At 44.7% G+C, this 23,532-nt stretch overlaps 1 protein-coding gene across 2 annotated transcripts in view; it reads left to right on the forward strand.

Annotated features, from left to right (window-relative positions):
- TPD52L1 (TPD52 like 1) overlaps positions 1-23,532 on the forward strand; it is a 157,340-nt gene that overhangs the window by 109,857 nt on the left and 23,951 nt on the right. For both annotated transcript variants that reach the window (XM_040426961.1, XM_040426962.1), the window contains one exon: positions 4,233-4,334. In XM_040426961.1, the coding sequence (XP_040282895.1) occupies positions 4,233-4,334 (102 nt within the window). The remainder of the gene's footprint in view (positions 1-4,232; positions 4,335-23,532) is intronic.

A 23,532-nucleotide genomic window follows, 5' to 3' on the forward strand; every position in this document is an offset into this window, starting at 1 on the left:
GCCTGTACTTTGGGCTGGTGACTTTCCCAGTCGGTACTGTGAATGACCATATCATCCAGATAAGCTGAGGCGTATAGCCGATGTGGATAAAGCACAATATCCATTAGATGTTGAAAAGTGGCAGGGGCGCCATGCAGATGAAGGGTAACACCTTATATTGGTACAGCCCCACTGGTGTAATGAAGACAGTTTTCTTCTTGGCAGCCTCCGTCAAGGAGACCTGCCAGTACCCTTTGGTGAGGTCCAAAACAGAAAAATACCGGGCTTGGCCTAACCTTTCAATAAGCTCATCCACCGTTCGTAAAGTCCCGTCTGGGTTGGGTATTAAGACTATAGGACTGGCCCACTCACTTTTAGACTCCTCGATGACCTCTTGCCGCAGCATGAGCTGCACTTCCTCCGAGATGGCCTGTCACCGAGCCTCGGGTACCCGGTATGGCCTTAACAGGACTTTTGCCTGAGGCTCAGTGACAATGTCATGCTGGATTGCGGAAGTGCATCCAGGAAGGTCCGAGAACACATCTATGTTCGAACTAATGAACTCCCTGGTCTCCTGAGCCTGTTTAGAGGAGAGGCTGTCAGTAATTTTTACTGTGGCAATTGCTTCCCTTGCCTCAGACATAGGAGCCGGAACCTCTTCCCCTAGAAAACCCGGCCGCGGGCTGTCTTCAGTACAGGTCTCCCTATCTTTCCAAGGTTTAAGTAAATTAACATGGTAAACCTGCTCCGGCTTCCGCTGCCCTGGTTAGTGTACCTTGTAATTTACCTCTCCAACTTTCTCGAGTATCTCGTAAGGTCCCTGCCACCTAGCCAGGAACTTACTGTCCACGGTCGGTACCAGAACCAAAACCCGATCACCCGGGTTAAAGTTCCGGACCCAGGCCTGCCTTTTATAGATCCGACTCTGGGCTTGCTGAGCGGCCTCCATATGAGCGGCCTGCCATAAAGCAATTCGAAGGGCGAGAACCCAGTAGATGCCTGGAGTACCTCTCGCACAGCGAACATAAGATAGGGCAGAAGAAGATCCCAATCCTTCCCATCTTTAAACACCACCCTTTTTAACATAGGTTTTAGAGTTTTGTTAAACCTTTCAACCAGACCGTCCATTTGCGTATGGTACACGGATGTCCGTAACTGTCTGATATGCAGCAACTTACAGAGTTCCCTCATGACCTTGGACATAAAAGGGGTCCCCTGGTCAGTCAGAACCTCTTTAGGTAGCACCACTCGGGAGAACATCTCCATTAGCTCCTTAGCTATAAGCTTCGCCGATGTATGTCGCATTAACACCCCCTCCGGGTACCGAGTAGCGCAGTCCAGGACGACCAAGATGTGTTGGTGTCCTCTAGCGGACTTCGGTACTGGCCACGAGGTCCATAGTGATTCGCTCAAACGGCACCTCGATGATCGGGAGAGGTACCAAGGGACTGCGGAAAAGGTGCTGGGGGCCAGTTGCCTGGCAGGTCGGGCAAGACTTACAGAATTCTTCCACCTCCTTAAACATACTGGGCCAGTAAAACTGTTGTAGTATCCGGTCCTGTGTCTTCTGCATTCCCAGATGACCCCCGAGAACATGCTGGTGGGCTAACTCTAACACGAGTTTGCAATAAGCCTGGGGCACCACCAACTGTTCAATGGATTGACCCCGCAGCTGGTTTACCCGGTACAACATACCCTGATGAACCACAAAACGGGGGAACACTGACTCTGCCCCTGGTTGTTGTGGTTCACCATCTACTATTAATACATTTTCCCAGGCTCGGGATAGGGTTGGGTCCCGGTGTTGGGCGGTACCAAAATTATCCCCTGAAACATTGAGGTCTGCCAGCTCAGGACCCGGCAGCAAGTCCTCCGTGTCTCCCACCATCACACTTAGCGGGGTTGTCTCCCCCTCTTCCACCGAAGTTCCCAGGGTTCTGGTCTCCCCCCTGAGCCAGGCCACTCTGCTAGGGTTACCCCTGTCTCATGGGTATCAGTCACTCTCTTAGCAGGCCACAGTGCTAGGAAGCCCGGGAAGTCTCTCCCTATTATAAGTTCGTAGTGTAGATTGTGGCGAAAGCCACCTCGTGGGTCCACCTGCAGGCAACCGTGGATAGAGACACCATAGCAGTGGGGTAGTCTTTTAAGTCTCCATGAATACATATGACCCCAACTTTCCGTCCAGTATACCCAGTGGACCGTACCAGGGGAGCCCTTACCAGGGTCACCAGACTCCCTGAGTCCAACAGAGCCTCTTGGGGATCGCCGCACGGACCGCTTTCCGGACATTACGGACACTCTGGGACGCTCCTGCCGTCTGTAAAGCCATCACGTGTTGTAACAGCAGCTGGTTTGTTTCTTGCTGGTGTTGGTTAGCCTCCATGAGAGCTTTCATTACAGCCTCCATTTTGTCACGTGACACAAGACACAGGTTTAAATTTAGCATGTTTAATCCAGGATATCCAGCCGTACCAGAAAAAAAATATTTAGGCTTTTACGCCAGCCTCACTGCGTGTGCCCGCTCCAAGCCACCAACTGTGAGGATTCGCTCTGGTAGGCAGGGTAAGCGGACGCAGAACAGAGGCAAAAGAAACAGTTTGTAAAACAAAACTTCAGTGTTTATTCACACATGAGAAAAAAACAAAGCAACATTTTTCAGTCTTAGTGTTCGTTCACACAAAGGAAAGTCTAAAGAACAAAACAGTCACCTTGTTAGCAAGTTTTTTCAGTGGTCCACAACAGGCTTTAGGGGGCCTCTTTCCCTGCATGCGGCTCTCAGCCCTCTATCACAGCACCAAGCCTCAGATCCCAAAACAGAGACCTCAATTCTGAGCCCAGCTGCCAATTTAAAGGACAGCCAGGTGCTGCCAAAACCCGTACCGGCACTTAAACTCCCGTCCGGTATATGATTTCACCTGGCTGGAAATCAGCGCAGCCGCCTATGTTGGGAGTAAAATACCTGCCTTCCCAAACAAAACCCCTTGCTATGTCACAATATATATATATATATATATATATATATATATATACGGTATGTATGTATGTACGTACCAAAAGTTTGGACACACCTTCTCATTCAAAGAGTTTTCTTTATTTTCATGACTATGAAAATTGTAGATTCACACTGAAGGCATCAAAACTATGAATTAACACATGTGGAATTATATACATAACAAACAAGTGTGAAACAACTGAAAATATGTCATATTCTAGGTTCTTCTAAGTAGCCACCTTTTGCTTTGATTACTGCTTTGCAAACTCTTGGCATTCTCTTGATGAGCTTCAAGAGGTAGTCCCCTGAAATGGTTTTTACTTCACAGGTGTGCCCTGTCAGGTTTAATAAGTGGGATTTCTTGCCTTATTAATGGGGTTGGGACCATCAGTGGCGTTGAGGAGAAGTCAGGTGGATACACAGCTGATAGTCCTACTGAATAGACTGTTAGAATTTGTATTATGGCAAGAAAAAAGCAGCTAAGTAAAGAAAAATGAGTGTCCATCATTACTTTAAGAAATTAAGGTCAGTCAGTCAGCTGAAAAATTGGGAAAACTTTAAAAGTAAGGGCTATTTGACCATGAAGGAGAGTGATGGGGTGCTGCGCCAGATGACCTGGCCTCCACAGTCACCAGACCTGAACCCAATCGAGATGGTTTGGGGTGAGCTGGACCGCAGAGTGTGCAAAGCAGTAATCAAAGCAAAAGGTGGCTACTTTGAAGAACCTAGAATATGACATATTTTCAGTTGTTTCACACTTGTTTGTTATGTATATAATTCCACATGTGTTAATTCATAGTTTTGATGCCTTCATAGTCATGAAAATAAAGAAAACTCTTTGAATGAGAAGGTGTGTCCAAACTTTTGGTCTGTACTGTATATATATATATATATATACACACACACACACACCCACATAAAGCAAGCCCAGGAAAGGAGAGAGTATAAGTGTGATAGTTCAACTGATTAAAACATTGATTTTATTTTGTTGATTGGAGACTCTGTTCCCAAGTTGTGATAGGCCTTTGGTGCAATGAAGACGTCACCATTGCTACTGTTGCACCCAAGTTCCACTCCTTTCTGTGGCCAGCCCCAACCTGGCTGCGTTCATTTACAGGGCCAGACAGGGGCAAATAAGCGAGGGAGGGTCTGGCCACAGAAATAAGGGGAGCTTGGGTGCAACAACAGCAATGGTGACGTCCTTTAGGAGACTGAGTTGAATTAAGTTTGAACAATAATATTAATGCAGTTTTAATTATAGGTACAAGAAGACACAAGAAACCTTAAGCCAAGCTGGGATGAAAGCTTCTGCTGCAATAACAAATGTGGGAAGTGCCATTGGAAAGAAGCTAGGAGATATGAGGTACTTACATGGATACAGCATAAACAATTTATTCAAAGCTTGAAGATATGTGGTATTTACGTACATCAATGTATGAGCAGTTTATTCAAATAAAAATAGGTAATGTAAGAGGTTATGGTAACCAAGAAACATCTAAAATGATGAGGGCATGCATAGTGAAGCAAGGTGTACCGCCTTCAGCTTCATCTGCACAATGCGCATGCAGCTGGAGTCCTGGACTTATCTTTGGTAAGTTATTTTATTACAAAATGTAAAAACAACTGGTTTTGATATAGGTAGGTTTGGAACTAGAGATGAGCGAATTTCTAAAAAATTCCATTCATCCGGTTCGCAGAATTTTCCTAAAAAATTTGCTTCGATACGAATATATTCACAGCAAATCACGGTAAAAGAAAAGGCTATTTCCGGGCTGCATAGAGCCTTTATATGGGTGTAGAACACTGTGCCTTGCAGTAACACGCATAGGGAGTGTGCTGGGGTAGGGAAATAATACTGTTAGTCAGTATGACATGCAGATGACAAGCGTCGCTATTAGAATCACACTGCACACTTCACTTTTTTGGGCAGTCACGGGGCCAAAACCGATCAAATAACTCAAGTATTAACTCAGCCTTACAAGTCGATGTTAGTGTAAAGAAGAAGCGCACTCCTTTTACACCCTCGTAAGTTGATTCCACATACCGTAGATGTCTACAGAACCTGTTCTATTAAACGCGTATACAAGTAGAGGGTGTCAGCAGTAAGTTTGTGTTGACGTCACTGATTAATTTGCCCTTCCTCTGATCCGTCAGAACAATAACCCACAAAAATCAGATCCTGTCTGTAGAGCATACGCCTTCACGCTTATACAAGTAGAGCCCCCCTGACAGAGTGGAAAGGGTGTCAGCAGTAAGTTTGTGTTGACGTCACTGATTACTTTGCCCCCAAAAAACGGATCCTGTCTGTTGAGTATCCGCCTTTACTCGGTCACCATTTGGTCAGTAATCCATCAGTATTGCTAATGCCAAAAAAAAATACAGGAGTGGATCTAAAACAGAGATGACACGTGAATGGAATATTTGCATGTCTTCTGTGTCTTTGTACCCACTCCTGCTTTTGGCTACCAAATCACAAGCCAATTCTGATGGGACCATACAATGCCTTACAGCTGCTACACAGACAGGATCCATTATGCGTCTCATTTTTTCTTCCTTCTGACAGATCAGAAGAAAGTTAAAATAAATGATGTCTGCCAGGCCGAAAGCCAAAATAGTGGACCAGTCATGAAGTGAGGAGGGTGGGAACAGCATGAGTCCACAGAGTAGACCCATGACATAGTGGTGAGGTGGAAGCAGCATGAGGAGACCACAGAGTGACCCAATGACAGGGTCTGGAGGTGGAAGCAGTATGAGAATTCCACCGAGTGGCACAATGACAGAGTCTGAGGTTGGCAGCAGTATGAGGAGGTGACCAAGTGGCACAATAACAGAGTCTGGAGGTGGCGGATGCAGCAGCAGCATCATGAGGCCACCGAATTACAGATTCTGTAGATGGCAGCAGCATCATGAGGCCAGCAAGTGGAATGGTGACATAGTGTGGATATGGCAGCAGCATGAGGAGACCACAGAGTGGTAAGGTGACGTAGTGTGGAGATGGCAGCAGCAGCAGGAGACCACAGAGTGGCAAGGTGACATAGTGTGGTGATGGCCGCAGCAGGATCCCACAGAGTGGCAAGGTGACATAGTGTAGAGATAGCAGTAGCAGCAGCAGCATCAAGAGGATACCATAGAGTGGCAAGGTGACATAGTCTGGAGATGGCAGCAGCAGGATCCACAGAGTGGCAAGGTGACATAGTGTGGAGATGGCGGCAGCAGCATGAGGAGACCACAGAGTTGCAAAGTGACATATTGTGGAGATGGCAGTAGCAGCAGCAGCAGCAGCATGAGGAGACCACAGAGTGGCAAGTTGACATAGTGTGTAGATGGCAGCAGCAGCATCAGGAGACCACAGAGTGGCAAGTTGACATAGTGTGGAGATGGCAGCAGCAGCATCAGGAGAATACCATAGAGTGTGTGTGTGTGTGTGTGTGTGTGTGTGTGTGTGTGTGTGTGTGTGTGTGAATATGGCAGCAGCAGGAGGTGACCACAGAGTGGCAAGGTGACATAGTTTGGAAATGGCAGCAGTAGCTGCATCAGAAGACCTGAAAGTGACACGGTAACAGAGTGGGGCGGTGGGTGGCAATACCAGTACCCGCTGATGAAGGTGGGTGAAATAGGGAGCTCTTGGCATCAGATGTGTGGCATCAGGCGGGTTGCAGCATCAAAGTAGCTGAGGCAGGTAGTCAGAAGGAAACGGTCTCTTGTATCAAAGTGTTGGTGTGGTACCATGGATGATCTAGTCTGATGCATCAGGAATTGGTGGTTAGAAATCCTGGCTGATCCACACATGATTCATCTTGACAAAGGTCAGTCTCTCCATATTTTGGGTGGACAGGCGAGTTCTCCTTGGGGCAACTATGGCCCCCACCGTGCTAAACACCAGCTCTGATGCCACGCTACTGGCCAGGCAGGACAGCTTTTCCAGGGCAAACTCTGCTAGTTGCGACCACAAATCCAGTTTGGCTACCCAGTAGTCCAGCAGATCTTCAATGTTGGGTGGCAGGGTGCTGTCCAAGTATGTCACCACCTGCTGGTTCAGGTCCTGCTTCAGGTCTAGCAGTTGTAGAAAAACCACCCATTTGGCTACACATTGCCTGTGCTCCAATGTCCTCCTCCCCCTCCTCTTCCAGTTCAGCCCCAACAGGGCTCATGTGGCCATGAGATCGAGGCGCCACATCTCCTGTCCCCTGACAAGCCATTGTTGCCACCATCTGTTCCAGGACATGAAGCAGTGAAATGACGACATTCATCCCGTAGTCCTGGCGACTGACAAATAATGTGGCGTCCTCAAAGGGCCTGGGCAAACGGCAGGTGTCATGCATGAGCTGCCAGTGGCTGACATTGAAGTTAAACAGGAGAGTTCTCCTATCCACTTGCATCATTAAGAAATCGTTGATGGCCTTTCTCTGTTCGTATAGTCGGTCCAACATATGGAGGGTGGAATTCCAATGGGTGGAAACATCGCAGATCAGCCTATGTTGGGGCATGCCGTTCTTCCGCTTCAACTCAAGGAGGGTGTGCGTTGCGGTATATAAGTGGCTAAAGTGCATGCAAAGTTTCCTGGCCATTTTTAGGATGTATTGCAGATGGGTGGAAGACTTCAGGAACCGCTGGACAACCAGATTGAACACGTCTGCCATGTGCGATTTCTTGATGCATCACACGGAGCAGTTGCAGCCCTGTGTGACTCAGTTCGCCAAGGCAAGCCAGGTGCAGAACAGCGTGACACTGCCGAGCCCTGCACATGTGGTATGCTGGAGGGGCACTGTGACTTGTCCCTGCAGTGGAGGCTGAGGACATGGTGGAGGATGAGGAGGCAGAGGCGGACATTGTCGCAAGACCAACGGTGTGACAACATGGAGGAGGAAGTGGCATGACTTGTCCAAGTTGCTGGTGTGGCTGTGCAGGAACCACATTCACCCAGTGGGCTGTAAAGGACATGTATTGTCCCTGACCGTAGTTACAACTCCACACATCGGCACTGCCATGCACTTTGGCAGACACCGACAGGCTCAAGGACTGGCCCATCTTCAGTTCTACATGTGTGTGCAGGGATGGTACTGCCTTTTTCTCAAATAAATTACGGCTTGGGACTCTCCACCTTGGCTCGGCACAAACCTTCAGTTCTCTGAAAGGTGCAGAGTCCACCACTTGGAAAGGGAGGGACAGAAGCACCAGCAACTTGGACAGGAGCCTGTTCAGCTTCTGCGCCATTGGATGCGTGCATGCATACTGTTGTCTCTTGGCAATCGCTTCAATGATTGATTGCTGACGAAATGACTGACGAGGAGTAGGAGCAGGAGCATCTGGACCAGCAGAAGATGGAATTGACAGACAGCTCCCTTCAGCTGAGGTGGTGAAGCCTTGACTGGCTGAAACTGGGTGCGTGCCACTGGGTGATGTAGCGGTTGCTGCAGCTGGCAGGACCACCACATTGGAGCCACGGTTCTCCCAGGCCACTGTATGGCGACTCTGCATATGTTGACGCAGGGCCATAGTTCCAACATTGGCACCCTGGCCCCATTTCACCTTCTGCCCACAGATGTGAAATATGGCCACGTTCACCTCCCCTGGCGCTTTGAAAAAAAAAATGCCACACTCCCGAGTAGGTGATTTCCCCCCCAACAGTCCGCACTGACTGATTGCTACCGCCGCTGCCTCCGTGTACCCCTGCATCACTACTGTGAATCAGGTGGTCTACCCTGGGCACGTTTGGCTCCTGACCAATGCTGCCACCCTGCTGACTCCCAGGCATGTTACCACCTTTCTGGCTCCGCCGCTGCCTCACGGGCAAGCTGCCACCCTCTTCTCCTGATGATGATGAAGCCCCTTCTGCACCCAGCTCCCAAGTGTGATCGGCTTCATCCTCATCGATTAGTGTCTGCACATCACTTATGTCCTCTTCAACGGCCTCTGGGTCAGGAGCCTGACCACTCGCAGCACAAGCTTCCACGCCACACTCCTCATCACTACTTGCCCGCCTAGCGGAGGAAGCGGCGGATGTCTCCTCCAGATCTTGGCTGGGCAGTAGCTGCTTACTGTTCTCTAGTAGCTGTTCCTTGCTGAAAAGTGGAGCAGAGCCTACAGCATACACTACTTCTCGTGGTGAGGGAACAGAAAAGGACAGAGGCAGGTTGAGGACCGTTGAGGGCACAGGGCCTGCTCCCAGGCCATGCCAACTAAGGGTTGTCTCTGACGATCCCACCGACTGTTGGTTGGGGGTGTTTGAGGTCACTTGGGATGACGTGAATGACCGAGTTAACCAATCAAGAACCGCTGGGTTGCGGGTCAAGACACAACCGCTAGATGACACCGGGAGCTCAGGCCTCTTGCTGCGACTACTGCTGCCACGACCCCTTACTCTGCTGCGACCTCTGCTTGCGCCAGAAACATTCATGCCTCTGCCACTCCTCTGTGCATGGCCTGGCACTTCTCTGCCTGACAAACTTGTAGCTGAACTAAACAAATTAAACGGAAATTAAAACACCCCTAAAAGCAACAAATAGATTTTTCTTTTTGTACTAAAATAGGCCACTAAATTATTTCTGCGCAAATAACAGCAAACATGACCTGCGTATATATTTTTCGTATTGGACTAAAATAGGCCACTAAACGATTTCAGTAAATAACAGAAAAACTGAACTGCGTATATTTTTCTCTTTTTCTACTGAAATATGGTAATAAATGCTTTTTAGCACAAATAACACCAAATGTAAACTGTGTTTATTTTTCTCGTATTGGAGTTAAATATGACAAGAAACGCTTTTAGCACTAATAACACCAAATGTGAACTGAGTCTATTTTTCTCGGATTTTAGTAAATTATGACAAGAATCACTTTTAGCTCAAATAACAGCAAATATGAACTTAGTCTATTTTTCTCTATAAATATGGCAATAAACGCTTTTAGCGCAAATAACACCAACGATGAACTAAGTCTGTTTTTCTCTTTTTCTCTAGAAATATGTCAATAAACGCTTTTAGCGCAAATAACACCAAATGTGAACTGCATTTAATTTTCTCGTATTGGAGTGAAATATGACAATAAAACGCTTTTAGCGCAAATAACACCAAATGTGAACTGCGTCTATTTTTCTCGTATTGTAGTGAACTATGACAAGAAACGCTTTTAGCGCAAATAACACCAAATATGAACTAAGTCTGTTTTTCTCTAGAAATATGGCAATAAACGCTTTTAGCGCAAATAACAACAAAAGTGATCTGCGTAAATATTTCTCGGATTGAATTGAAATAGGCCACTAAATGATATCAGCGCAGTTAACAGCAAAAGTGACCTGCCTCTATATTTATCTTTTTCCACAGATAAAAGCCACTAAAAGGCTTTTCAACATAGCACCCCAATAACTACTTGCACCCCAATAACTAATTGCTGGAATGACAGAGCTGTATTATGAGACTATCTGGATCCCCAAGTAATGTTTCCCTGAACTTGTAAATTGCTTTTTTTCCACAATGAGGATTTTCCTATGACTCTCCCTAGTATCTATAAACGTCTCTCCCTGCCTGTGAAATGATTCCTCTCACTATCCTTTCCCTGCACTAGTAAATCACTTCTTTCCTTTTTTTTTTTAACAATTAGTTTTTCTTTCACTCTTCCTAGCGCCTGCATACATGTCTGTCCCTGAAAAAAGTACGATAGTGAATCGCAGAATCTAAGGTGGCCGTCGTATTTATAGGACTGTGACATCACCGGGCTGGCTGGCTGCTGATTGGCTGCATGCATGGCATTATGGGTCATCCCGCCTTTCCAGAGATCCTTGCCCCATGTCCTCACATGTGTTGCCGCCATTGTAGTCGGCTAGCCGCCATGTTAGGAAAAATTTTGGTTCGTTACCATGAAGCGCGAGGAAATTCGAATTCATTCAAAATTTAATTTTTCCTGAAATTCAGAACGAATTCAACTTTGTTAGCTTCGATTCGCTCATCTCTATTTGGAACACTAAAGTCTACCTGCATAACAGAATGCTGGTAGCTCGGTGGACCCAAACCTAGTGGTTTCCCTTTAAACTACAAGGAAAAGGTCCATACTAGGATATTTTGCAGGTCATTCACTTGGTGTATCTGCTGATGTACTGTAACTAACACAGAATAATACAAGTGAGGCATCAGGAAGCCCCATATCCAATTCATCATGCTATGGATTCTGGTAATATTTGGGATGTTATATCTTACAAGAAGATGAAACTGAAATTTTGGGTATTGTCCACTCATTTACAATTCATGACTTATTCTCAGGAGAGGCCATCAATATCTGATCTGTAACGGTCTGACACTTTGCACCACCACCGATTAGCTGTTTCAGAGTAGCTCCGGCATCTGAGCTGGACCTACATAGCTTCATCCATCCTGTAGTGGACACAGTGAGTTACTGCAACGCTGCTCCCATTGAAGTGAATGGGAGCAGCACTGCAGTTACAACCTCCATCCACTACACAATGGATGCAGCTATGTAGTTTGGCTGCAGAACACCTAATTGGTGGGGGAGGGTGTTGGACCTCTACCGATCAGATATTGATGGCCTATCCTGAGGATAGGCCATTAATAGTAAAGAATGGACAACTCCCTTAAACTGCAATCTTGTATGTTGATTAGGAATTTATTGTGTTATTAGCCAAAGTCCTAATTCTCACAAAGAAATGTCAGGAATGTCCAAAAGCAACAAATGAACCTGACATGCCAGCAGAAGGTGTAGGCAGCAGCCTAGTACTCGAGGCTATGGTTATTATTTGATTACATTCGGTATAATGGTCAGTATAATGAAAGGTTTACAGGGTTTCACTGCAACTACTGCTGACAGCTAGAACAGTTTAACTAAAAAAAGATACCCAGCCTCCGCATTTCCAAGTAGAGCTACTCTTTAAGGCTATGTTCCACTTTCCAACCAATTACTGCAGTGCATCTAAAATAATAAATGAAGTAACTTTTCAGATGTTTTTTATTTTTGAATATTCCACCTTTTGGTATATATAGCTCATATGCTGAGCTATGTGTCTCCATAGGCAGTCTGATTCTCCTGCAGAACTCGTCTCCTTTTGTCCCTTACTATTTGCTAACATTCAATTAGCAAGAAGTAAGGGACAGATGATCGGCAATGAAAGATGACCATAGGCTTAGACTACAGTTTTGTAGTTTGTATTGTGAAGACAGCCAGGTTGGTAAAAGAACTGCAGACACAAAAATGTGCAATATTTTATTATCACATTTTTTAGATGCATTGGTGAAATACAAAAATCACATTATTGACATGGCATGTTGAGTCTCTACTGTTAAAGGGGTTATTCTGACTCCGATTGTTGTAATAGCGATTTATTCCTAGTGAGGCCTCTATGCCTGGCCTGTATGAGCAGATATAATCACTGCGGACAATCCTTATCAGATAGCTTAAACTCACCAATTATTCTGTAAGCCAGATAACAGAGTACAGCAGAACAGATGGATTCCGGTATTGTGCAGTCAAAAGATGATGCTTTCATAAGCGTACATGAGAATACATGTGTACCTGTACAAATGTCTGGAGCAGTATGAAGATACAGGAAGTGAAGTACACAGAAGAAGGGGTGGAGCAATGAAAGGAAAGGAGTCACAGATATCACGAGCAAGAAAAACAAGTGCATTACCAAAAACGGCCAGATGGGAGCATATAACTAAATATAGAATATCATATGAATTAAACTATATAGATTTTAACTGCGTAGCAGCACAGGGGTTCTTTACTAACCAGACAGCCATCTATGCTTTTCCGGGAACTTTTTCCAGTTCTTTTGGTTTTGACTGAACTACCTACATTGGTAATTATGGGTTCACTGATCATTTGCTAAGTAATGTCTATTGGGTTGTAATTTAATCTTGTATATTATAATGTTTTACTAGTCTATATGTGTCACCCATTTCGGTACCAACATTAATGAAATTAGCAACTGGCTATGTTAAATATTCAATTAAAATTGTTTCAAAAACAAGCAATGTACTAAAAAAAAAGTTAATTGGCTGCAGAATCCAGAGTTTAGACGGTTCCATCAGCTCCCAGGGAACATATCTGATTGCATAAGTCAAGTATTGTGTGCATGAAGAATTAAGCATGATTGTGCCGGAAGGCTGTATGCTCACTGCTCACATTACGTGGATTTCCTTTGTGTTGTGGCTCATAACTCTTATAAAATGCTATGCTTTTTATTCCTCTGCTGCAGATCGCACTCTATTAGGTAAGAAGTTATGATGAGAATGTCTCCTGCCAGATCTGTAAAAAGTAGCATATATGAATACTGTGGTATTTTTTTCATGAAAACACTTTATCCCCCATCCTTAAAATAATGTACAGCGGTATAGATACATGAATGTTGGAGGCTACAATAAGTTGTACGGTCTTAATGCTAACAAGGTACGTACTTCAGATTACCTTAGCAGTCACATACTCCATTTAGGCCTCATGCACACGACTGTATCCATTTTGCGGTCCACCAATATGCATAGTAACACGCCGGTCTTAATATACCGCTAAACTGGCGGTGCAGTCCTCTTCATAACTTCAGCGGATCCTCCGCCAGTTCTAAATGTAAGACAGCTTCCTACGCCGTATTTCAGCATGATAAACGACCTCCATAGTGCATTTAAAGGGTATCTTTCAGCAGATTTGTACCTATGAAACTGGCTGATCTGTTACATGTACACTTGGCAGCTGAAGGCATCTGTGTTGGTCTCATGTTCATATGTGCCCGCATTGCTGAAAAAAATAAAGTTTTAATATATGCAAATGAGCCTCTAGGAACAACAGTAGCATTGCCATTACACCTAGAGGCTCTGCACTTGGATTAACAGGGCCAGGCAGTGAAAACATCATCATGCCTGGCACTGCCAATCAAAGTGGAGATGGTGCGGCAGTTAAAACCTCTAGGTGTAGCAGCAACTCCCCTGTTGCTCCTAGAGACTCATTTGCATATATTAAAACATAATTTTTCTCAGTAATTAGGACACATATGAACATAGGAGCAAGATGCCTTCAGCTGACAAGTGCACATGTAACAGGTCAGACAGTTTCATAGGTACAAATCTGCTGACAGATGCCTTTTAATTAATTAAACTAAAAGAGAACATATGAAGAGTCTGCGGAAACATACCAATATGTCCCTGGGCACAAATTCAAACTCTGTAACAGGGACTTCCATCTCTATGTGTAGTTGATAGTACTGGCAGTACTGGTGTTCTCCTATGTGGCAAAGTTGACATTGGCCCCCACAAGCTTCAGTTCTTAGTTGATCATCATATACTTGCAAACTTAATCTGCATGAGATGATGTCACTGCACAAGAATAATTCTTAGTTGTGTCACAGGATATGGATGCAAACAATAACATCCCCCACTACAGGAATAATAAATACAGTCACAATGCAGGAATAATGAACACAATTATATCACAGTATAGATATTATAAATACAGTGATGTCACAGTATAGACCAGGGGTGTAGCTAAAGGCTCATGGGCCCTTGTGCAACATGGCACCCCCCCAAGCCAAATTCTCAACCTAACCCCTTCTCTCCAGCCCTACTGTTAAGGACATATTTGGAAAACATTACATACAGCTCTACAAAACATATAGGGTAATACAGTGCCACATAGCTCTTACATCCAGCGATGTAGATGGCACACAGTGCCCTAAAAAATAACTGCGCCCAGCAAATAGTGTCCCTGACACTGTTAGTGTAAACATAATGTCCGCTAAAAATAATTGTGCTAAGATGATGCTGTGCCAGGGTGCCCTCCTTCCCCCACAGTAATAGTGCTCTCCAAAGTCCCATAAGTAGAAATAATTATCTCCCATTATGCATAGTGTTAACAGTGCCCCCAATAGTAATAATGCCCCTATTGTGCCCATACTAGTAATCATGTTCCCCATAGTCCCCCAGTAGTAATAATTCTCCTTATAATGTGTGCCAGTGGAAAAATACCCCATTATAATCCTGGCCAGTTCAAAAATACCCCCTTGTAATGTGAGCCAGCACAAAAATACCCCTATAATGTGAGCCAGCACAAAAAAATACCCTGTTATATTGTGTGCCAGTACAAAAGAATACCCTGTTATATTGTGTGCCAGTACAAAAAAATCCCCCTTTACCTTTCAGATCAGACCCCCATATCAGATTCCTATATCAGACCTCAGATTAAACCTCCATATCAGATTCTCAGATCAGACACCCATATCAGACCTCAGATCAGACCCCCTTTAGATTTCCATGTGAAACCCCATATCAGACCTTAGCTCAGTATTCCATGTCAGACCCCCGTCCATATCAGACCTCAGGTCAGACCCCCATTAGACCTCCATGTCAGACCCCCAAGTATCAGACCTTAAAATAAATAAATTAACTTGCCTCTCCTGCTCCGCAGCATGTCTCCAGGTGGGGCAGTCTCCCCTGCATTCTTCGCTCCCTGATCTTCTCTGGGCCCGCGCTGCACTGTCATCTGACTGCCTGCAGCGTCAGGTCATAGTGCGCGCACCACGTCCGGCCCTGAGAAGACCAGAGAGGAGAGGTGAGTATAGCGCTCGCAGTGCTTCACTCCCCACACCTCCTGCAGACTAGTGAGCGCTTCCATAATGGAAGCACTTACTGGTTATTGCTTTATAAGACGCACTGCGTCTTATAAAGCGGAAAATTACAGTAATTGGCAGTGCGCTACTGGCAAGGGGGGCCCGTGGGCCCCATTGGCTTAGGAGACTGGTTGCAAATGCGAATGCTGCGACCCCTATAGCTACGCCACTGATATTATAAATACAGTGATGGCACAGTACAGATATTATAAATACAGTGATGATGTCACAGTATAGACAGGGCCGTCTTTAATATTGATTGGACCCTGGCCAAGAATTTACTTGGGCCCCCTGGATCCCGCCTTCCCACACCTTAGCAGGCAATCACGCCCTCTATCACAACACACACACAAAAAATCCACACATCTGGTAGAGTACAGTGAATGACTGTAAATACTTCCAGTTCTGAAGACTCCAGCGGCTCAGGATCAGTGCTCTGGGCAGCTGGGCTCAGGCTGGAAGTGGGCACCGCTCTGCAGGAAGGAGACCGGGGCTCGGCTCACCCTAGTGTTACAGTGCACCCCAGCACCCCACAGTATGCAGTATAGCACCCTATAGTATACAGCACCACACAGTATGCAGTATAGCACCCTATAGTATACAGCACCACACAGTATGCAGTATAGCACCCCACACTATACAGTACCCCACAGTATATAGTAGAGCAGTATAGCAGCCCACAGTATACAACACCTCACAGTATACAGTAGAGCAGTATAGCACCTCACCGTATACAGCACCCCAAACTATACACGATACAGCATCCCACACTATACAGCCCCCCACACTATACAGTACAGCAGTATAGAACTCCACAATATACAGCACCCACAGTATACAGCCCCCCACAGTATACAGCCCTCCACAGTATACAGTACAGCAGTATAGCACTCCACAATATACAGTATGCAGCCCCCCCACAGTATACAGTACAGCATTCCACAATATACAGTATAAAGCCCCCCACACTATACAGCCCCCCACAGTATACAGGCCCCCACACTATACAGCCCCCCACAGTATACAGGCCCCCACACTATACAGCCCCCCGCAGTATACAGGCCCCCACACTATACAAACCCCCACAGTATACGGGCCCCCCCACTATACAGGCCCCCACAGTATACAGGCCCCCACAATATACACCCCCCCCCCCACAGTATACAGCCCCCCACAGTATACAGGCCCCCACAGTATACAGCTCTCCACAATATACAGCCCCAGGCCCCCACAGTATACAGGCCCCCACACTATACAGCACCCCACTATACAGTAGTTTACAGTATATTAGCATAACAGCCCCTGTCACCTTTTTCTGATGTAATCTTCACAAAAATAGCTCCACAGTTAAGGCAAACTTCTGTCACAACACTCCTGGTACGACCTTGATGACCTCATAGCCATGTGACCAGTAATATTGCTAGGTTACTGGTCACATGGTGATGAGGTCATCTAAGGTCCTAGAGAATCACAGCTCTCACAGTACACTGCCTGGAGTGCAGGCATGGCATGGCAGCACCCCCTGTGTAGCTGACAGCCTGACACCCGGGGCAGTGGCTAGCAGGGCTCAAGAGGCAGCTGCTTGGGCCCCCCAGGAGCAACTGGGCCCGGAGCAGCTGCCCCTTTTGCCCCTTGGTAAAGACGGCCCTGAGTATAGATTTTATAAATACAGTGATGTCACAGTATAGATTTTATAAATACAGTGATGTCACAGTACAGATTTTATAAATACAGTGATGTCACAGTATAGATATTATAAATACAGTGATGTCACAATACAGATTTTATAAATAGTGATGTCACAGTATAGTTATTATAAATACAGTGATGTTACAGTACAGATATAAATTCAGTGATGTCACAGTATAGATATTATAAATACAGTGATGTCACAGTACAGATATTATAAATACAGTGATGTCACAGTACAGATATTATAAATTCAGTGATGTCACAGTATAGATATTATAAATGCAGTGATGTCACAATACAGATTTTATAAATAGTGATGTCACAGTATAGATATTATAAATACTGTGATGTTACAGTACAGATATTATAAATTCAGTGATGTCACAGTATAGATATTATAAATACAGTGATGTCACAATACAGATTTTATAAATAGTGATGTCACAGTATAGATATTATAAATACTGTGATGTTACAGTACAGATATTATAAATTCAGTGATGTCACAGTAGATACTGTAAATACAGTGATGTCACAAAGCATGTCATGTCTCAGCTAAGGGACTGTGCACAAAATGATGCTGAAATGACCACAGTGAAGTAACAGTACAAGAATAGTGACAGTGACATCACTGTACGAAGATAATGCACACAGTAATTCCACAGCATAGAAGTAATAATCACTCTGATGCTACACTGCAGTAATGATGCACATAGTGATAGTACAGTGCAGTAATAATGGTCACATGTATTACAATATGGGGATAATGTACAACATGGTGTTACAAAACAAGATTAATGGTTTTCTAAGGGTACTTTCACACACTAGCGTTTTTCTTTTCCGGTATTGAGTTCCGTCCTAGGGGCTCAATACCAGAAAAAACTGATCAGTTTTATCCTAATGCATTCTGAATGGAGAGCAATCCGTTCAGTATGCATCAGGATGTCTTCAGTTCAGTCACTGTATGGTTTTTGGACTGAGAAAATACTGCAGCATGCTGCGGTATTTTCTCCGTCCAAAATTCCGGAACACTTGCCGGAATGCCGATTCGGCATTATTTTACATTGAAATGCATTAATGCCGGATACGTTCCAGAAAAACGGATCCGGTTTTACGTTCTGCGCATGCGCAGACCTATAAAAAAGTGAAAAACTGATCAGTTTTTCTGGATGACAACCGGAGAGAGACAGATCCGGTATTGCAATACATTTGTGAGATGGGTCTGCATCTGGATCCGTGTACAAATGGTATCCGTTTGCATACAGATTGCCGGATCCGGCAGACAGTTCTGGCGACGGAACTGCCTGCCGGAATCCAGCGACGCTAGTGTGAAAATACCCTAAGACTCTTATACTGATGACCGTCAGTATCTGATTGGTGGGGGTTTGACAACCAGGCCCCCCGCTGATCAGCTGTTTGAGAAGGCACTGGCGCTCACAGTAGCGTTGCAGCTTTCTTTCGGATCACCAAGCACAGCACCATACATTGTACAGCGGTTGTGCTTGGTATCACAGCTCAGGTCCACTTACTTCAATTGGGCTAAGCTGCACCATGGCCATGTAACTGATGAATGTGAAATCACATTCTAAGGGTAAGCTGCGGGAAGGGCGCACCGCTACTGCGAGCGCTGGTTCCTTCTCAAACAGCTGATCTGCCGGGGTTCCCCGGTGTATGACCACCACCGCTCAGATACTGATGGCTTATCCCGAGTATAGGTCCTCAGTATAAAAGTCCCAGAAAACCCCTTTAATGATACCAGGATATCACTGCACAGGGAAATACTGTGAAAAGAGAAATATAGGTCTGTACAGCTTTACGTAGATTCCGATGCACTAACCGCCACACGTGTAAAACACATCTACCAAGAGTAGAACAGTGGAGCATGAAACATAGAAATGAGTGCTTGAGAAATCAAAATAATATGTTATAAACATTATCAGAATAACATACCTAGCAATCTCCATAGCCAGAGTATTGAGCAAATCTTGTAATAATGGTAGATCATAAACCGCTATACAACCTGATGTCGAAACTGTTCATATCATAATAAATAATATAGACAGAAAGGGGAAGACCACCTTTGTGTAGTCACTCAATATGGTACAGGATAATGCAAAATATAACCACAACTATACCTAGAATAAGGAAGGGAAAAAGTACTATCACCAACAGAAGCATGTCATTCAGGAGCCTTCAGGAGCTGGATTCCCTCATGGCCGTTGGCCTTTCTTAATTATTCTTCTAAAAGAAGTTGTTAATCATTTGCTTATTCTTTACAGATGTCCACAAAGTATATCAATTTTAAAAAATGCACTCAGCTGACATCTGGGCATGGCCCACCAGTGCAGCTGGCTGCGTGTGACCAAACCACTCCCACCCGGGGCAGCCGAGGCCCGCGCAATTTTGAGAAACCATAGTTTATTGGAGTTATGGAAACAGCTGACCATTTCACAACTTCTATAAACTACAAAAGAGAAAACATATTGCCCCAATTTTTCCTCCAAACCAGCCTCATGGTCACACAGAATGGCATCCATTGGGCTGCAGGTTGTACACCGCTGATCTCTACAATGTTGAAATGTATTTTTAAAGCAATATATAGTACATTTTGTAGGTATCGTCAGTCTTGTCTAACCATTATTGAGCGCCTATATATAAATTGTGCCTGTTTATCTGCATGCTTCAAGGAAATGGCATAAAGTGTGACATTTATGGATTGCATTCTGTCTCTTTCTATCCTCAATGCCCTCACATGGCAGCTACTCAATCCGTCACTCTATAAGTATGCCAGCTATGAGGTAATGACATCATCATTCCGTCTTTATTTGTCATACTTCTATGTATATTGTATTAACAATTCAGTTCCGCTTGCGCTGTAGTTTAACCTAAGAATGGGAAATGCTCCTATCTTCTGAATCAGTCTGCTCACGGACCTGGAAAGTGAGATTCTATAAGCAAACACAACGAGGTTATAGAAGCAGGGATTCTGTGTGCCAGGGTTTTGTACCGTTCATTTGTGATGTATTGTAAGCAATTTGTACAGGTAAATGCTGAATACATGTCCACCACTCACTGGCACACAATCTTCTAAAAACGTCTCCATCGGAAAAGACAATGGGCCAGATTTATCATTACGTCAAGTCAAAATAATGAGGTGACTTTTGCGACTTTTATTGGCTCTACGCTATGCTCGGCAGTTTTCTTAAAGTGGGCGTGTTTTCTTATGTAAATGAATCTCTAGACAGATTTACTAATGCGACAATTTAAAAAGTGGCAAAAAATGCGCAATTTCCCTCCAGTGAGGACCATGCTTATCTTATGCCACTTTTTAGTAGAACATGTGACTTTTTCGTAAAGACGTGCGACTTTTGTAAAGCCGCTTACTGAAGGATAAACTGCTACCGTCAAACCACATTTATCACAGTATTAAAGGACCATTAATAAATCTGACTTAGCCAAAAGTGACTTTGGACATATGTAAATGTCGAGTAAGATGTAAGTGTAATGATAAATCTGGCCCAATGTGACTCAATAAAAAACCCTCAGCAGACAATTACTATGTAAGACCCCTTCTGTGAAAACAAAAATACATGTTAGTAGAACTATTCACAACCACACAGGATAATTGTAATCTGTAACGGTACTTTCAAACTTGCGGCAGAGGATTCTGCCAGGCAGTTTCGGACGCAAACTGATGGCATTTGTCAGATGGATCCAGATGTGGATCCGTCTGACAAATGCATTGCAATACGGGATCCGTATCTCCGGTGTCATCCGGAAAAACGTATTTATTATAATTCTTTTGCATTTTTAAAGGTCTGCGCAGGCACAGACCGAAAAGCCGGATCCGTTTTGCCGAAACACTTAATGCCAGATCCGGCACTAATACACTTCAATGTAAATGAATGCCGGATCCGGCATTCAAGCAAGTGTTTAGTATTTTTGGCCGGAGATAAAACTGCTGCATGCTGCGGTATTTTCTCTGTCCAAAAAACGTAAAAGGGACTGAACTTAGGCATCCTGAACGGAATGCTCTCCATTCAGAATGCATTTCTTTTTCTAAAAGATCTTCTGCTTCTAAGGCCTCTTTCACACGGGCGTCATGTTTTTGGGCCGGATAAGATGCCGGTGCGTCGCGAAAAAAAATGCGCAATTTTTCTGTGCGAGTGCAAAACATTTTAATGCGTTTTGCACGTGCGTGAGAAAAATCGGCATGTTTGGTACCCAAACCCAAACTTCTTCACAGAAGTTCGGGCTTGGGATCGGTGTTGTGTAGATTGTATTATTTTCTCTTATAACATGGTTATAAGGCAAAATAATAGCATTCTTAATACAGAATGCTTAGTAAAATAGGGCTGGAGGGGTTAGAAAAAAATAAATAATAATTTAACTCCCCTTAATCCACTTGTTCGCGCAGCCCGGCTTCTCTTCTTTCTTCAGGACCTGGGTAAAGGACCTGTGGTGACATCACTGCGCTCATCACATGGTCCATCACCATGGTGATGGATCATGTGACGGACCATGTGATGGGTGCAGTGACGTCACCACACGTCCTTTTCCTACTGCACAGCAAAGATGAAGACAGAAGAGAAGCCGGGCTGCGCGAACAAGTGGATTAAGGTGAGTTAAATTTTTTTGATCTTTTTTTTAACCCCTCTAGCCCTATATTACTAAGCATTCTGTATTAAGAATGCTATTATTTTCCCTTAAAACCATGTTATAAGGGAAAATAATAATGATCGGGTCCCCATCCCGATCGTCACCTAGCAACCGTACGTGAAAATTGCACCACATCCGCACTTGCTTGCGGATGCTTGCGATTTTCACGCAGCCCCATTCACTTCTATGGGGCCTGTGTTGCGTGAAAAATGCGCAAAGTAGAGCATGCTGCAATTTTCACGCAACGCACAAGTGATGCGTGAAAATCACCGCTCATGTGCACAGCCCCATAGAAATGAATGGGTCCGGATTCAGTGCGGGTGCAATGCGTTCACCTCACGCATTGCACCCGCGTGAAAATCTCGCCCGTGTGAAAGAGGCCTAAAAGATCGTCCATCTTAGTACTCTTATTACATCCTGCATGGAATAATAGGATAACGTTAAAAACACAATATACAAAGCTCTGCAGTGTGCTGATCACATGTTCTAGTCCCCTAGTGGGGCTAAACAAAAAAAAAAAAGTAAACCAGGATATTTGGTATTGCCACACGCCTACTGACTCAGCAGCATAAAGCTATCATGTCATTTATAGCCCAAAGTGAATGCTGTAAAATTAAAGGCGTATTCTGGCAATATCGTTATCCCCTACTCCTAATTTCTGACATCGCTCTTCCCCATACAGACTCATTGTTAGCCGGCAGCAGAGCACTCTCTGCTAAAACGTCTAAAACAATGATTTAGGTGCACAATGATTCAATTACCCAACGAATAAGCGTTTCGCTCGTTCATCAGGTAATTGGCAGCACATTTACACGACTAGATAATTGCTAATGAGCGTTCCTATGAACGCTAGTTAGCAATTATCTGGCAGATTCCAGGCCCGTGTAAAGGGCCTTATGAGATAATTTTCACAAATGCGCTCTAAAATGGACAAAAAACCTTCAAAGTATTGATTTAGGCTTTATTCACACATCCGTGGTGTGTTGCGGACCCGCAAATTGCGAATCCGCAACACACCCGCCCGGCACCCCTATAGAAATGCCTATTCTTGTCCGCAAGCTGCAGACAAGAATAGGACATGTTCTATCTTTTGCAGAGCTGCGGACCCGAAAATCGGGGCCGTGCTCCGCAAATGCGGATGCGGACAGCACACTGTGTGCTGTCCGCATCCATTCCGTCCCCATAGAAAATGAATGGGTCCGCACCCGTTCTGCAAAATTGCGGAACGAATGCGGACCCATTTGCGGACGTGTGAATGGAGCCTTAACAGGAAGCTAGGTAATGCCTCTGTGGTAGTCAATTCGTATAGATGGGCGCAAACTAGAACTTTGTATGTGTCCTCCTGAGATGATTCACCAGACAATCCAGGGATTGGAATACAAAGACCAGCTGTTGCATGCCCCACACCTTTAAAGTGTTAACCAGTAGAGAGGCTTCAAGCTACAAGCAAATACATACAAATACTTTGGGGGAGATTTATCAAACTGGAGTAAAGTAGAACTGGCTTAGTTGCCAATAGTAATCAATCAGATTCCGCCTTTCATTTTTCACAGCTCCTTTGGAAAATGAAAGGTGGAATCTGACTGCTTGCTATGCCAGTTCTACT

Source organism: Bufo bufo, chromosome 4 (genome assembly GCF_905171765.1).
Source record: "Bufo bufo chromosome 4, aBufBuf1.1, whole genome shotgun sequence".
Lineage (NCBI taxonomy): Eukaryota > Metazoa > Chordata > Amphibia > Anura > Bufonidae > Bufo > Bufo bufo.